Source organism: Manduca sexta, chromosome 16 (genome assembly GCF_014839805.1).
Source record: "Manduca sexta isolate Smith_Timp_Sample1 chromosome 16, JHU_Msex_v1.0, whole genome shotgun sequence".
Classification (NCBI taxonomy): Eukaryota; Metazoa; Arthropoda; class Insecta; order Lepidoptera; family Sphingidae; genus Manduca; species Manduca sexta.
In genome coordinates, this window is record NC_051130.1 from 7,717,756 (window position 1) to 7,733,161 (window position 15,406).

The 15,406-nt window shown below is 33.9% G+C and overlaps 1 protein-coding gene across 1 annotated transcript in view; it reads right to left on the reverse strand.

The window, feature by feature from the left end:
* Nucleotides 1-15,406, reverse strand: part of LOC115447766 (sex peptide receptor) — a 59,174-nt gene that overhangs the window by 16,273 nt on the left and 27,495 nt on the right. The window contains exon 3 of the mRNA XM_030174985.2: nucleotides 2,957-3,115. Coding sequence (XP_030030845.1) covers nucleotides 2,957-3,115 — 159 coding nt within the window. The remainder of the gene's footprint in view (nucleotides 1-2,956; nucleotides 3,116-15,406) is intronic.

A 15,406-nucleotide genomic window follows, 5' to 3' on the forward strand; every position in this document is an offset into this window, starting at 1 on the left:
AAGTACTGTTTATAATTATAATTATTCAGTAACGATTAATAGCATCCACACGTTTTATTCTTGAATGATTAAATGAAGTTAAGGAAGTCAATCTAGATTATAATTAGTAATGTAATGAGTATGTATTATTTGTGTTCGATTGAATTCTGTATTATGCCTTTATAAATTAATAAAAAAATGATTACATTGTAATTTATTTAACCGTGTTATGATAATTTATAAGGATTTGGTTACATCACAGGGCTGGCGCGAGGCTGCCGACATTAACCAGTATAACGTCGCCTGTCTTACGTTTAATTTTATTAAATTTGTTTGGTACACAAACCGGACTTCGCGGAAATCTAATTTATTACATTTTTTTGGGAAATACGGGCCGACGTCATTATAATAGGTGTACACTAGTCTACTAAGAATTACTTTATTAAGTGACTGAATTAGCTACAATACATACAGCTTTAGAACGTTTTCCCGAATACATAAATTAGAACACAGTTTTAATTTATACGATGCCATTAAAACCTTTTTTTCCTCTTGTGTATTTTATATTACGTAGATTTATTATATTAATAATCATTATCACTTATATTCATGTTTTGTCCAATAGATTCTTGTTTAGTTTCTTTACCACATAAAATTTGATAGAGAGAAAATACCATCGACAATAAGTCCACCACGATACTTTTATTAAATGTAATGTGTGTCATTTTAAAGAATATTTATTTTACAAACGTTAATTGTATAATTTATTTGTGGTAGGTCTCTCATATGTGAGAGTCCGCCTGGGTAGGTACCACCGTAATGTCTATTACTGCCGCCAAGCAGCAGGGTGTAGTCATTGTTGTGTTCCGGTCTGAAGAATATTGTAGCCAGTGTAACTACTTGACATAATAAGACTTAACATTTCTTAGGATGCCGAGTGCAGTGGGATACCAAACAATACTTTGTAATTAAAGGTGTTGGATGGTGTTTCTACTGTTTATGGGCGGTCGTTAACATCAGTCGAACGGCAAACGCGTCTCGTCATTCAAAGTAATAAAAAATAATAATAATAATTTAACCGGCGTCTTTGACTTACTCTCAGTCAAAAACTGTCCTGGCTAGGTCAAATGTACGCATATTTATTTGGAGTCTTGAAACTAATTAAATGCTAACAGAGGTTTATGTAACAAAGAAATGTCTACTTTAATAAGCTACGTTTTTAAGACATAAATGATGTAAGATTGGGTCTAGACGAGTTTTCTATAGTATTAATGTTACAGAATAATGTATTTTATTTGAATTCATAGTGGTAATAAATATTCCTGTGGTAAAAAATCTACAATTCGTAATTCAAATAAAGTTTATAAAATAAGGTCTCTGAAAATATAGACTTAAAGAAAACATGAAATAAATGATTGTTTATTCATTTGTATTTTTTTTTTATTTACTTAGACAGTTTTAAAACGTAATAAAATATTTTTAATACAAAGAATTTCTTTAATATTTTGTTATCATAGGCGTTTGAGTAAACATCAAAGTTCTAGTAAGTTATTCAAAAAACATATCCAATTATTCCAAACTTATTAACATTCTATAAACTTATGAATATACGAATATATTGGAATAAAGTCGTTTTGGCTTTAGTTACCATTTTCGCGAAAGCGTCGAAACCGAGATGATATGAAGACAATTGAAAATATTATCAGTTTGTTCGTGATCAATTCCGTTCAATAAACAATTACTGAGTTCAGTGGCAAATATTTTAAAATACCCGTGTAATTGAGAACCTACTTTTTTGTTACAAAATACAAAATAGCGGAAAATGAAGCTGTAGTTAACGTTGCTCATGCGGGTTGGTAAATAGCAAAATTAGTGCTTTAAAGCCGTGGTGAGTTAAATGTTGGATACCAAGTCTCACAGAATGCCTGGTATAACCTAAAACAGAATTGGTCTAGATTCTAGGCAATTTATATTACTTTGCTTGCAATTCCGCGCGTTTGAAAAAGTTTTTCCGGGATAGAAGTCCTACTTTATATTCTCTCGGGATAAAATGCCTATAGTACTCAAGAGTAATGTAGCTTCCTATTAGTAAAATATCAAAATCGGCTTAGTAGTTCCTGAGAGTAGCGTGTTCAAACAAACTCTTCAGCTTTATATATTAATATTAGTAGTCTTTAAAAAGTAATGTATTTTTTATCAATAATAATTACTCCAGTTAAATGTTGTTAAATGTAAAAGTAACATTAATTCACCATTTGAGTTAACATACTTACCTAATCCGTTTTATTTACAATAATCCGGAGTCATTTTGTTTATTGATTTCAAATTTGATAAATATTTATTTAACCGTTACGTATTATTTATTTCCATTTTAACGGACGCAAATGTTAATATGTAGCGAAATGCTAATAACTTGGTATAACATTATAATCAAATACGTTACATTTGAATTTATGATATGTAAAATAAAATCCTTGTTATTCTTAGGGTGTCGCATTAGTTTTCTAAATCCAATTGTTGCGGAAATTGGTCGTTATTTTTTAAAGTAGTCTTAATTTATATATTATTTTCCCTCTATTATTTCACTTGAACTTTAAAACGATAGCTGATGAACAAAAAGATAATAATGCCTTTAATTTATCGCTTGCTATAATAAAATAATGATAATATCAGCCCTATATTATAATATACTATGCCATTGCTGGGCACGGGTTTTCCTCTTATACTGAGAGCGATTAGGCCTTAGTCCACCACGCTGGTCTAGTGCGGATTGGTAGACTTTACACACCCTCAAAATTCCTCGCGATGTTTTCCTTCACCGTTAAAGCAAGCAATAATTCTCAAAGAATACACACATAATTTTAGAAAAGGCGGATGTGTATCTTTGGGTTTTGAATCTGCGAACATTCGTCTCGGCAGTCCGTTCCACACGCAACTAGGCTATCGCCGCTTACTAAACAACTTAAGTAATACTGACCAGATATCTATAAACAGCGAACGGTACATATTCCAGCATGACAAACACGTCGGCGACTGCTAGCCATTTGAGCAGACGATTGATGGGCGCAGCGGCTAAGTCCCTTCGAGTGAGCACTGCCACGTTCAGGGCGTTGGCCAGGCTGCCGAAGAAACAAACCTGAAACAAATATGGATTAAGTATTTATTTGTACGGGACCTAATCAATGAAGAAAATGCATTAATCTTGTTTTTGTCTCTCTATTTAACAATCGTTACGAGTATTTGTATTTGTAATTAAACTAATTTTGGGATTGTATCGCGGTTTTTTGTATTTTATTTTTCTCCCGACGTTTCAAAGACTTTGCAGCCTTCATGGGCCCCCTCCCCCCGTAACCATGACGGCTGCAAAGTCTTTGAAACGTCGGGAGAAAAATAAAATCCAAAAAACCGCGATACAATCCCAAAATTAGTTTAATTTGAATGTCTAACATTCGCGTAAACATAAGAAATCATTTGTATTTGTATTTGAATTCTTTAAGAAGGAGGGATGTTGGGGATTGTCAGATACTCGTAAAACATGCCAAATCCTTTCAGGAACATGATAGATAAAGTGTTGGTAAATCACGCATGAGAATGGAATAAATGAAGGTAGGAAGGGTAACCTGCTTAGGGTTAATGCATAAGTTTTATTAAGGCTAGTTCAGAAAGTAGGTGAAGTGCTTCTAAGTCACATTGTTTTAAGCATCTTGACTCTTGGAGTTCTACAGTGAGCTCATTCTTATTTGTAAGAGAAATTATGAATGAATTAAGTAAGTAGAGAACGTTACTTAGCAACCGGGATATTTTAATTATTAAACTATAAGGGGCCTTATTCTGTTTGACACTGCAAACGCGTAACGCGGCCGTGTCATGTTATCTTCGTGAAATTTGTGTGGAATAGTATTCTGTATGACAATTTTCATTATATTGAACGTGACGCGATGCTTTACGAGCTTGTTACGCATTGTAAATATAACGTATGGCATAGAGAATAAGATCCCACATAGGATTTTTATTTGTGTCAAGTCTCTAAGCTCATAAAAAAATATTTTACATTATGTACTGAGATAATTATTTTTTTGATTAAATTCCTACAGTATTTTTATTTATAAATATATTTTTTTCTTCTATTTATACACTTATTTTGAAAATGTCACTTGTATAATGTGTCCATCTACTGCGAGAATAAATGTTTCTTTTAATATTTTAAACAGAGAAAATTTTGAAGGAAGTTTTGACTTTCGATTTTTGAAACTGTTTATCTGTTTAATCAGTATATCTACAACCAAGAAAATCCTAATGCTAAGATTCACAACAAAAAATGTTTGATAAATGCTCAAATCTTCTTTTTCCTTTGTATGGCAATAAACGGTTTGGACTTAAGACATAGTAAAATTAGGAGAATTGTTGAATAGTACATTGAAAAATTACATCAAATATACAAATATCAATCTATGGATTGAATTACTTAATTAACTAAAATTAGACACTATGTCCTTTACGATTAGTTTTAATTTGAAATATAATTTACACGGTCCGGCTCCCCCGGGATTTATTTTAACTGCGTTGTAATAAAATGAACAATAAAGTTTATTGGCTATGCTATGAATTTCTAGTTTCGGCGTTATTAGAAGTTTAAAACGTTTTGAATGAGATAAGCTGACATCATAAACAGTAATATATTAACTTATCCTGATTTAACACATACTGCTCGAAATAGGTAAAATATAAGGTACATTTTCGATAAATAGGTCAGACTTCGAACTTTGAAATTTTCCTCGGAATTTGTTAAAATCTTCTAGAAACTAGTTTATTTAAAAATTTAGTTTTATTCCCGTGTAGTTAAATATACCGCTTAAAGTAGAATTATTTTTAATCACGTAGGTTTTCATTTTGATTTTATCTATACCTGATGCATTTTCTTTTTAAAATAAACCATGTATAATCATCCTTTTCAAGATTTAAACTCATAATTGGATGGAAGTATAAAACTTTTTTCAACTGTATAGTTTCAGTATCCTTGTCCTAAGGTATTACTAATTACGTTGGTAAATGTCTTCTTAACCAGTAATCTAATATATACAGTCTTACTTATAAAAAATCACAAACCTATATACTAAGTAAAAGCACAATTTTACTCGATCAACTGTAAGTCAAAACTCGCCATCTCGCCTCTTAATAAGGTTGAAATTAGGAAACCTGTGATATTTTTGACAGCTATTTAAGCAATTCTTATCCACCTCTTAACGCTAAAACATGTTTATAAGTAAGATTGTGTTAGCCACAGTATTTAAAAACAAATTTTTGTAATTTCCTTTTACATAAAACTTGCCAACTCATGCACTTTCGCAAAGTTTATAAAACACTGGATAATGGAAAACATTTATCTGCGCACTTTGAAATAAACTGCATGCGTCGCATTTCGCAAATTGAAATAGGAAGGTACATATTTTGCAAGAAACAAATTATGTCTTTGTAGAAATTGCAATTGAGACAAACATTGAACAATTTGTTTTAGCAGCTATGCATATAGTATCTTAATATAAAACTATGCAATATTAAATTTAATGCAGGTATATAATAGTATGTATGTAGGTAGCCTTTACATACCTATGTGTGTATGCCTAAAGGCGTAGACAGTAAATACTGTAGAAAAGAAATATCCAAGAACATAAAACTACTTCAATAATATTCTAGGAAGCGAACTAAGTTTGTTTCTCATCAAAACTCATCAAAAAGATTTCATAGCGTCCGATATCGATTACACTTCATACAAATTCCTCGTACCTAATAAACAGCATGGATTACCAAGACCGCACGCAAAATAAACCAGTAATTGCGTTATTAAGCTTGATAACGTAAACAAATCATGTAAAAATAGCCAATTCGCATACGTTTTATGTTTTGTCCATCAGAAAACGATTATGTTTCGCAATTAATTCCCTTAATCTGTTATACGATATCCCGTAATGTTTGAGTTTACATCAATATATATCGAGTGGAAACGTGATATAACTAATTAGAGCTAAATTTTCAGATAGCTTTTTGGGCTAATCTACCTTAATGACATCATTTTGTGAATATTGAGTATGCCTAAGTGACATGCATATCAACAAATTATTTATTTGGTACATAGTGTAGACTTAAAGTTATGTATGCGAGTAGTATTACCTTATTAATTAAATAAATAACTTCTAAAGTGTTTGAAGGTTTGCCAAACTTGTAATCTTGGGCAATTGTATTTCTGCAAAAACGTAATTTCGGACTGGTGTCAATGTAATACTTGAAGTCGATATCAGATCAGAACTCTTGAGTGTTTATCGTCTAAGCTTTCATTTTACCAACATTATAACATCTTACAAAAGTTTGTGTTTTGATTATTTGTTTGCTAAATGGTTGAGTGAAATTTAGCACTTAAATATAACATCCTAGATTAACTCTATATATATATATATATATATATATATATATATATATATATATATATATATATATATATATATATATATATATATATATTTATAATTAGGATATTCAGTATTTGTTACATTATAAGTAGCTCAAATAATATACAATCATAATAATAAAATTAGGAAAATTTAAATGAAAATTACTGCCAGGTGTAGAAGGCAGTATTGCTGAACACAGCTCGCATTGTGAAGAGATTCCTCTCTTCGACTCCGGAAACGCCGGTGGCTTGGGGGTTGAGCTTCGCCATTGTTTTTTTATATTTTTATATGCATTATTTTTTAAAGATATGATTTAATGTAAAAAAGTCACCTTTAAAAATAAAGATAATATTAAATACAATATTCTCATGTGTTACAGCATGCATTGAAAAAAAGTAACCAGTATTGATATTAACTATAATATATGAGGGTTCCATACAAACTTGTTGGTAAGTAAAAGTTCCACTCATCGCGACAATGGAGTCATAGTTATGGTATTTTTTATTGCAAAATGAAATCCATAACATTGCAATATGGAAAACTGGACGAGCATAAATTAAAGACATAGGTTTAAAAATTTAAGGTTTTCGGAATTTTTCCTTTATACATATGTGCTATAAAACCTTGCCAAGCCAACTTTCAAGATTCTAGGTCGACTAGAAGTACCCTTTAGGTTTTGATTCCCTTGCGAGTAGTTGCGATTTTGAAAATATGCGCCTTAAATTGCTGTTTCTTTTGATTGGGTTGACATAAAAGTTTGATTTTGTTACAACTTAAAAGTATTATAGACCTGAGTATTTGATATGAATTTTAATTTAATACCTCGACGCGTTCATGAGGAAAGGGGTAGTAACTTTAAAATTATTAAAAATATTTTTATTATATGATCTAACTAAACATTTACAGTTTTCGTATTTTTTCCTTTATCTGTAATATAAGACGTTGCTTCGTACCTAATTTCAAGATTCTTAGTTCACGAGAAGTACCCTGTAGGTTTTGATTCCCTTGCGAGTTTTGAAAATTTGCGACATAAACGGCTGTATCTTTTGATTGCGTTGGCTTAGAAGTTTGATTTTTTCACAACTCCAAGGGACAGCAGACTTTAGTATTTGATATCAATTTCAGCTTAATACCTCCACGCATTCCTGAGAAAAAGGGTCTTGACAGACGGACGGACGGACAACAAAGTGATCCTATAAGGGTTCCGTTTTTCCTTTCGAGGTACGGAACCCTAAAAACACTTACATAATGAATAAAATTTGAGAAAAGAGCACATTACCTACACTTTCTTAACAATGTCAAAACATTTTTAAAATTTGGAAATGTATTTGTCAACACATCCTATATGATATACAGGATATGGTGGAGAATTATATGATATGCTACTTTATAAGTATCCCATTCTTGGGAACCAGAATTTAATTTTAGAAACCGATTCCACGCTTGTGTAGACGCGAGCAAAACATTATTATAAAACAGACAATAAATTCAATGCATTTTTCGAGTTATTAATAATCAGATACAAGTAAGACTTGCATCTATGATGCTAGTTACGAAAAATAATTATAAAGTAAAACATTCAAATGCCATTGATATGAAATCGTATGGCATTGCGCAACTACTGCTTGCTAGCATAAAATACACCAAATACATCTCAAATTAATATGAACCGAGGATAAAGTATTGGCTAAACATGACTTAGACGGTATTGTTCACGTTCCTTAATGTATTAAGATCATACACAAAAGAGTACTCTGTTTGTTTCTTACAAAGCATATTTTCACTTAACTAGGGATGTTATTTGAGTCGCTGTTTTACTAACTCGATGTTACCACAGATATTAAATACCAGATACTCTTTGTAAGAAATTACTTTTTTTAATAAAGAAACCTGAGGAAGTTATGGAATCCATTTAGATTCGTGGCAGAACAATGTTATTACTGAAATGAAGAATAAATCAAATATACAAATATTTGGTTGGTTAACTAATTTTTATCGCGAAATGTTTGTATGTTGTATCTCTGCCTACTGTAATGGGAAAACGGCATGGCGTGGTGCCATGTATGTATGTATGTATAAAACTGGTTTTTATTACATACACACATATACACATACTCACACCTTTTATCCCCCAAAGAGATAAGCAGCAGCGCAACGGCGGGACTTAGATTCCGCCGTGTGTATTCCATTATGTGATAGGGGTTGAGTCTATCGCAATATCGAGCACAAGTTTCATACTCAGGGGTGATCTAAGTAGAAAATCCTAAATAATTTTGCCCAAGTCGGGGATCGAACCCAAGACCTCGGTAGAACAATCGCACCGTAATACAACTACGCCACCGAAGCAGACAGTCGAGTTTTTATTAAACTTAATAATGGTGAATACTGTAATATTGTTATGGTAGGAAAAATAACCAATGACATCCAATCGCTTATTCGTCATACTCAACCATTTATTTTATTTAAATAGGTAAGGAGAGGCTTAAGTATGCTACTGTTTTATGAATTTTATCACGGAGTCCACTCCGTGACCACGAAGGCTGAAAGTCTTCGAAAGGTCGAGAGAAAATTATAATATAAAAACCGCGATACAATCCGTAAAACAGTAGTATACTTAAGCAGAGAGCGTAATATAAATACATTAAATTATATTTGCTATCCACAGGTTCCCTAGTATCACTGATTTATGCTTTAACAATCAAAATTATATATAGCCTTCGCAGCTACGCACAATAAATATTAGTACCAACTCTTAAAATATAAAGAGCTTTATACACCATGCTTCTAGACTTTTCTTTCTGTAATAAATATGTGCTACAACAACAAACCTATGCATAAATATATATACCTATATAATAGTATGTACATAGTTTTTCAGAGTGAGTCTATAGTGTTTTGCCTTGACTGTCATTAATGTAGTGATGGATGATTCATCTAATCGCCTTAATGTAATGAACAAATATATTCCCAATATACTAAAATTTCTTCAGGCTCGCGTAGTAACAATCTTTAAAATATGAAAGTCAGTTTCAATAACACTGCTACCATAAACAAAAATGACGTGTCTACATACATTTTTATACGGAGAAACAATATGTTGTTCGACACGCCTATTTTCCTTATGACGGCTGAACAACAAACTGACATTGCCCAATGGATTTAGGCCTTAATCCACCGACTAAACCCTGTCAGTAGTATAACCGACCCGCAGCAGTGAATAAAGCTAGCATTATTATTGATTGACAAAGGCATATTTATGAAAATGGCGCTTCAACGCCGCACTATCAAAAAGGAAATATTCCATGAATATATAATGCCTTAATAATGGACTCGATATTAGCTGTTAATTTATTTATTCAAATCATACATATTTAATCCTGGATATGGCATTAAAAACTAATCATAACTTATTTTATGTATCTGTATAATACGTGAAGAAAAATCTATGTACTCGTTTTTAAGCATGCGTGCACGGAGTGTGAGATTTGGCATAATTAAAATTAATATAGAGGAGTACAAAAGTATAAAATGTGTTATAAATATATAAATTAAATTCGACGGCCTGTTGTACTGCATGCTTGGTACGGTAGCACTCTGATGTCTTGGGTTCGAATCCTGGGTCGAGCAAAGTGTTGTTTGGGTTTTTCTGCTCACTATCAGCCCGGAGTCTGGAATTTGTGCACGATATGGCGACAGGCTCGCTCTATCACATCATGACAATATGTGTTACAAATATATTAAACTCTTAAAGTTATGTATGCACGCGTGCATTCTTTCGATCGTTGACAGTTATTTGAAACCACTGACAATTATGTAAAATTAATATTATCGTTAAGTTTTCTTAAATTTTCTAATTATCCGCGCAATTTTTTGAATTTATTCTTTCACTAGCTTCCGCTCGCAGCTTCGCCCGCGTGGATTTCGGACTTCAAAAATGGAGGAGGTGCTCAATTTGTCGGGATGTTTTTTTAATGTATGGTGGTATGCAGGTGGTCCGATTGTCCGGTCTGATGATGGGATCCTGGTGAAATCGAAGGAAGCTTATAGCATGATTCAGTATTCACGCGTGATGGCTTATTATTAGCGTATTTCATGTATAACTTTGGTGTTTCTATACCGATTTCTATGATTCTTTTTTATGGAATATTTAATTATGTTAACTTTTTTAATTAGGAATGACTGAGAGTGTTATAAACGTAAGAGTAGACAAATATAATGAGAAAGCTTCGAACTGCTAAGCTATCGGGAGTTACACGTGTTATTCTGAGTCAACCATAAAAGATAGACATATGCTATCGTGGGATATTTTTTACATAATTTTAAGGAGAACATTTCCGTCATACATGATTTCTGTGTAGCTTTAACCATTAAGGTTGCACACGCGACGGAAGCTTAAAAATGGAGTAACTTCTCCCGTTTTCCCAACATTTCCCTTCACTGCTCTGCTCCTATTAATTGTAGCGTGATGAAAAGTATACTATAACCAGCACAGGAGTATGACAAATAATTGTACCAAGTTTCGTTAAAATCCGTCGAGTAGTTTTTGTTTCTATAACGGTTATACAGACAGACAGACAGACAAAAATTTTACTAATTGCATTTTTGGCATCAGTATCGATCCCTAATCACCCACTGATAGTTATTTTGGAAATATATTTCATGTACAGAATTGACCTCTCTACAGATTTATCTATACTTCTATACTATTATATAAAGCTGAAGAGTTTGTTTGTTTGTTTGTTTGTTTGTTTGAACGCGCTAATCTCAGGAACTACCGGTCCAAACTGAAAAATTATTTTTGCGTTGGATAGCCCTATGTTCGTGGAGTGCTATAGGCTATATATCATCACGCTATACCCAATAGGAGCGGAGCAGTAATGCCTAATCTCAGGAACTACCGGCCCGAACTGAAAAAATCTTTTTGCGTTGGATAGCCCTTTGTTCGTGGAGTGCTATAGGCTATATATCATCACGCTATACCCAATAGGAGCGGAGCAGTAATGGCTAATCTCAGGAACTACTGGTCCAAACTGAAGAATTCTTTTTGCGTTGGATAGCCCTTTGTTCGTGAAGTGCTATAGGCTATAAATCATCACGCTATACCCAATAGGAGCAGAGCAGTAATGGCTAATCTCAGGAACTACCGGTTCGAACTAAAAAAATCATTTTGTATTGGATAGCCCTTTGTTCGTGAAGTGCTATAGGCTATATATCATCACGCTATAACCAATAGGAGCAGAGCAGTAATGACTAATCTCAGAAACTAGGAGTTTGAACTGAATAATTCTTTTTGTGTTGGATAGCCCTTTGTTCCTGAAATGCTATAGGCTATATATATCATCACGCTATGCCCAATAGGAGCGGAGCAGTAATCGCTAATCTCAGGAACTACCGGTTCGAACTGAAAAAATATTTTTGTTTTGGATAGCCCTTTGTTCCTGGAGTGCTATAGGTTATATATCGTCACGGTATGACCAATAGGAGCGGAGCAGTAATGAAACATGATGCAAAAACGGGGACAATTTATTAGTTTTGAGAGCTTCCGTTGCGTGCGCTGCGTAAACGGTTAAAGTAATGCAACAATAATGTATGACGGGATTGTTCCTCTTAAAAAGTTCTATAAAAATATATCATAAAACAAAGTCCCCCGCTGCATCGGTCTGCCCGAACGTGTTAAACTCAAAAACTACCCAACGTATTAGGATAAAATTTGGTATGGAGACAGTTTGAGACCCTGGGAAGAACATAGGCTCCCGGGAAAATATATAGCGTGACTTTTATAACGGAAAACTTTAGCCCGAAAAACTTTATAACGCGGGCGGAGCCGCGGGCAAAAGCTAGTTATAAGTATAGAAGAAGATAAGAACCTTCTCCTGACAATAACAAACACAACAAAAAAAAAATAGTGAATCGGTCCAGCCGTTCACGCGTGATGGCGTGACCAATGGAAATAGGGATTCATTTTATATATAGATTCGACGGTCGAATTTCGGCCACAGGACGACTGCATAAATACACTAGTACATAATATATTTAATTAAATAGGCTTGAGGAGGGCGGGCCAGAACCGGTCCCTGTGGCGCTCAATGGGGGAGGCCTATGTCCAGCAGTGGACGATTCCCGGCTGAAATGATGAATACGCTTGAATATTTCTATAGCCAAATTACATAGGCATTAATGACGGTAATGACGAATGTGTTTTATTATGGCAGTTTAATTTCGTTAATGGATATTTTCCGCGCGTGTATAGTAACCATTACATGGTAAGGCGGTGTCATCAGAAATACCGCGCTGAATGTATTGATAGAAGCTATGTATTCAAAATTTGTAATTATAAATATAGACAACAAAATAAACATGAGTGTGTCACCACGTAAGTGTGTCGCGGTTCGGGATCAGCCTGTGAATATCCGGTTCCAACAGGCCGGCATAATTGTGGCGACTGCCGAGGGGTAATCCATATCACGCTCGTCGACATTCTGTTGGATGACACTCCATTTACCATCAGGTGCTGTGTGGTCACTTTGCGGTGCCCGTATATAAATAAAAAACATATTTCTCCAATATACAACATTGCTTTGGTCGTTTCGAATTTTTGGATATTGATTGTTTGATGAATTTCATAATGAATATGCTACTATAATTATTGATTCCGTAAGTCCTTATAAAGTTCATAATTTAATTAACAACCAACACTATTATACAGACATTTAAATAAGAAATATTTTGGTAGTTTAGTAGTAGTTTTCAAAAGTCCTAACAATTATTTAAAAAAATCTCCTAATTTTTTGCATATTCCCCCGCCCGAAACTCGCGCACCGCCAAGTATGGACCGAATCGGTCAAAACCATTGCTCGAGGGAGAGTCTTAATGTACCCGTGGGTGTAAACTTGTATTAGTTAATCTTATAAACCATACTTACCAGAAGATCCACAAATTTACATATTCTAAAAAACAAAGAAAGTTTCATTGCTGGCACATTTTTGAACACAATGAATGTATCTATACTTATTATATAAAGCTGAATAGTTTGTTTGAACGCGCTAATCTCAAAAACGACAAGTTCGAATTGGAAAAATTATTTTAATGTTGGATAGCCCATTTATCGAGGAAGGCTATATAAAATCACGCTACGACCAATAAGAGTAGAACGTTTTTGAAAAATGTTACAAACACTGGGAAAATTTATAGCGGGACTTTTATTCCAAAAAAACTTTCTCACGCGGACGGAGTTGCGAGAAAAAGCTAGTGTATATATTTAAAGACCAGTAAAGGCATCTACTTCTCATTCAGCTGGATGTTACAGTACGACTGTATTTTGATGAGAGGCCCAGGTGACGTGTTTATTAGGATAAAGAAAGAAATTATATTCTGCACGTCTTCATTTAAAATACAGAAAGGCAACTAAGTGGGTTCTCTAATGGTAAGCGATGACTAAAGTAAATAAACAGCAGATTGCCACACGAATAGTCAGCACTACCAACATACATAAACATACATACATACGCATTTATCCCCGAGGCGGTATGCAGAGGCGCAACTAGGGCACCCACTTTTCGCCAAGTATGTTCCGTCTCATGATGTGATAGGGAGCGAGCCTATCGCCATATCGGGCACAAATTCCAGACTTCGGGCTAATACTGAGCAGAAAAACCCAAATATCACTTTGCCCGACCCGGGATTCGAACCCAGGACCTCAGAGCGCTATTGTGCCGGGCATGCAATACAACTACGCCACCGAGGCAGTCATACTACCAACATAAAGTCTAATAATAAATAAAACAAAACACAACAAATAAAACTAAAGTTAGCGATATTTTCATCCAAGCAATGGATAATACAATTGTAGATGTTTCCGTGCCTAAAAGCTAATATGTTTACAAAAGCTTCCCACTATTTCATTATTAGGATATTAATTTTAGCATAGTTAATTACTGTTAGCATGTATAATAACGTTATATAGTATCTAATATCGGTTTATTAATATCTAATAAATTATGTATTCGAATACCAGGCAGAGAGCGCATGTATACAAGCGTTTCAAACTATGGTATATATCTTAATGACGAAGCGAGTAATCCGCTTGCTTGATATATGGACTATGGCGGGTAGAAGCAAGGAGCACTATCTTATATGGAAGAAAAGTAGAATAAGTTGCCAGTTGTAAACAGCAAATTAAAACTCAAAAATCCACAATAGCGCTAGCGAAGCAAGAAGGTATAACATAAATTTATTAATTATAAACAGAGTGAAATGTCGAACTCGAATTATTGTTATATGTACTTGATGTACGGAGTTTTATGGAACTGCAATATTTTAACCTCAACTATAAAAAGCGGAAGCCATTTTTCTTGTTTACTTCAATATCCTACTCAAATAATGTTTGGCACTATCGTTACAATTTACCCACTACTTATCGTGGCGCCACCACTAACTGATGCTTTATGAAGGACACTTTTCCGTACTCAGGATGGTTCTCATTGCCTCTAGTCTCCATATCCTGATGGTAAGACTGCGATTGCCTCAACAACATCACTCAAAACACAAGATAACATATTGTGTAACTTATAGATTATTTATACAAATTCATGACAACACTGGTACGCGTTAACAAAAAGACTAGCCATAAATAGTAGCAACACCATCTAGAACTTCAAATTTAAAATTACTGCATGACAATGAACTGCGACAATCCTGACACTAAATGTTCAGCCTTATAATGCCCCTAATTATATTAGCTATAGGTACTATTATTCTTCAACCGGAGCACCTTATTGATTCCAAGATTACTAGCCTAACATTTTTTCGTGTGGCAGGGAAAGGGCGATTAGCACAACCGCCAAACCTCAAAGGCGACTGAGCAGTTATTTGAGGTCACCCGTCGCATAACACCGGGATAAGCCGCCCTGAGAGATGAAAAACACAGGCGAATGAGCAGAGTAAGCCTAATACTACGGTAATTGCGACCGATCGTACTTCTG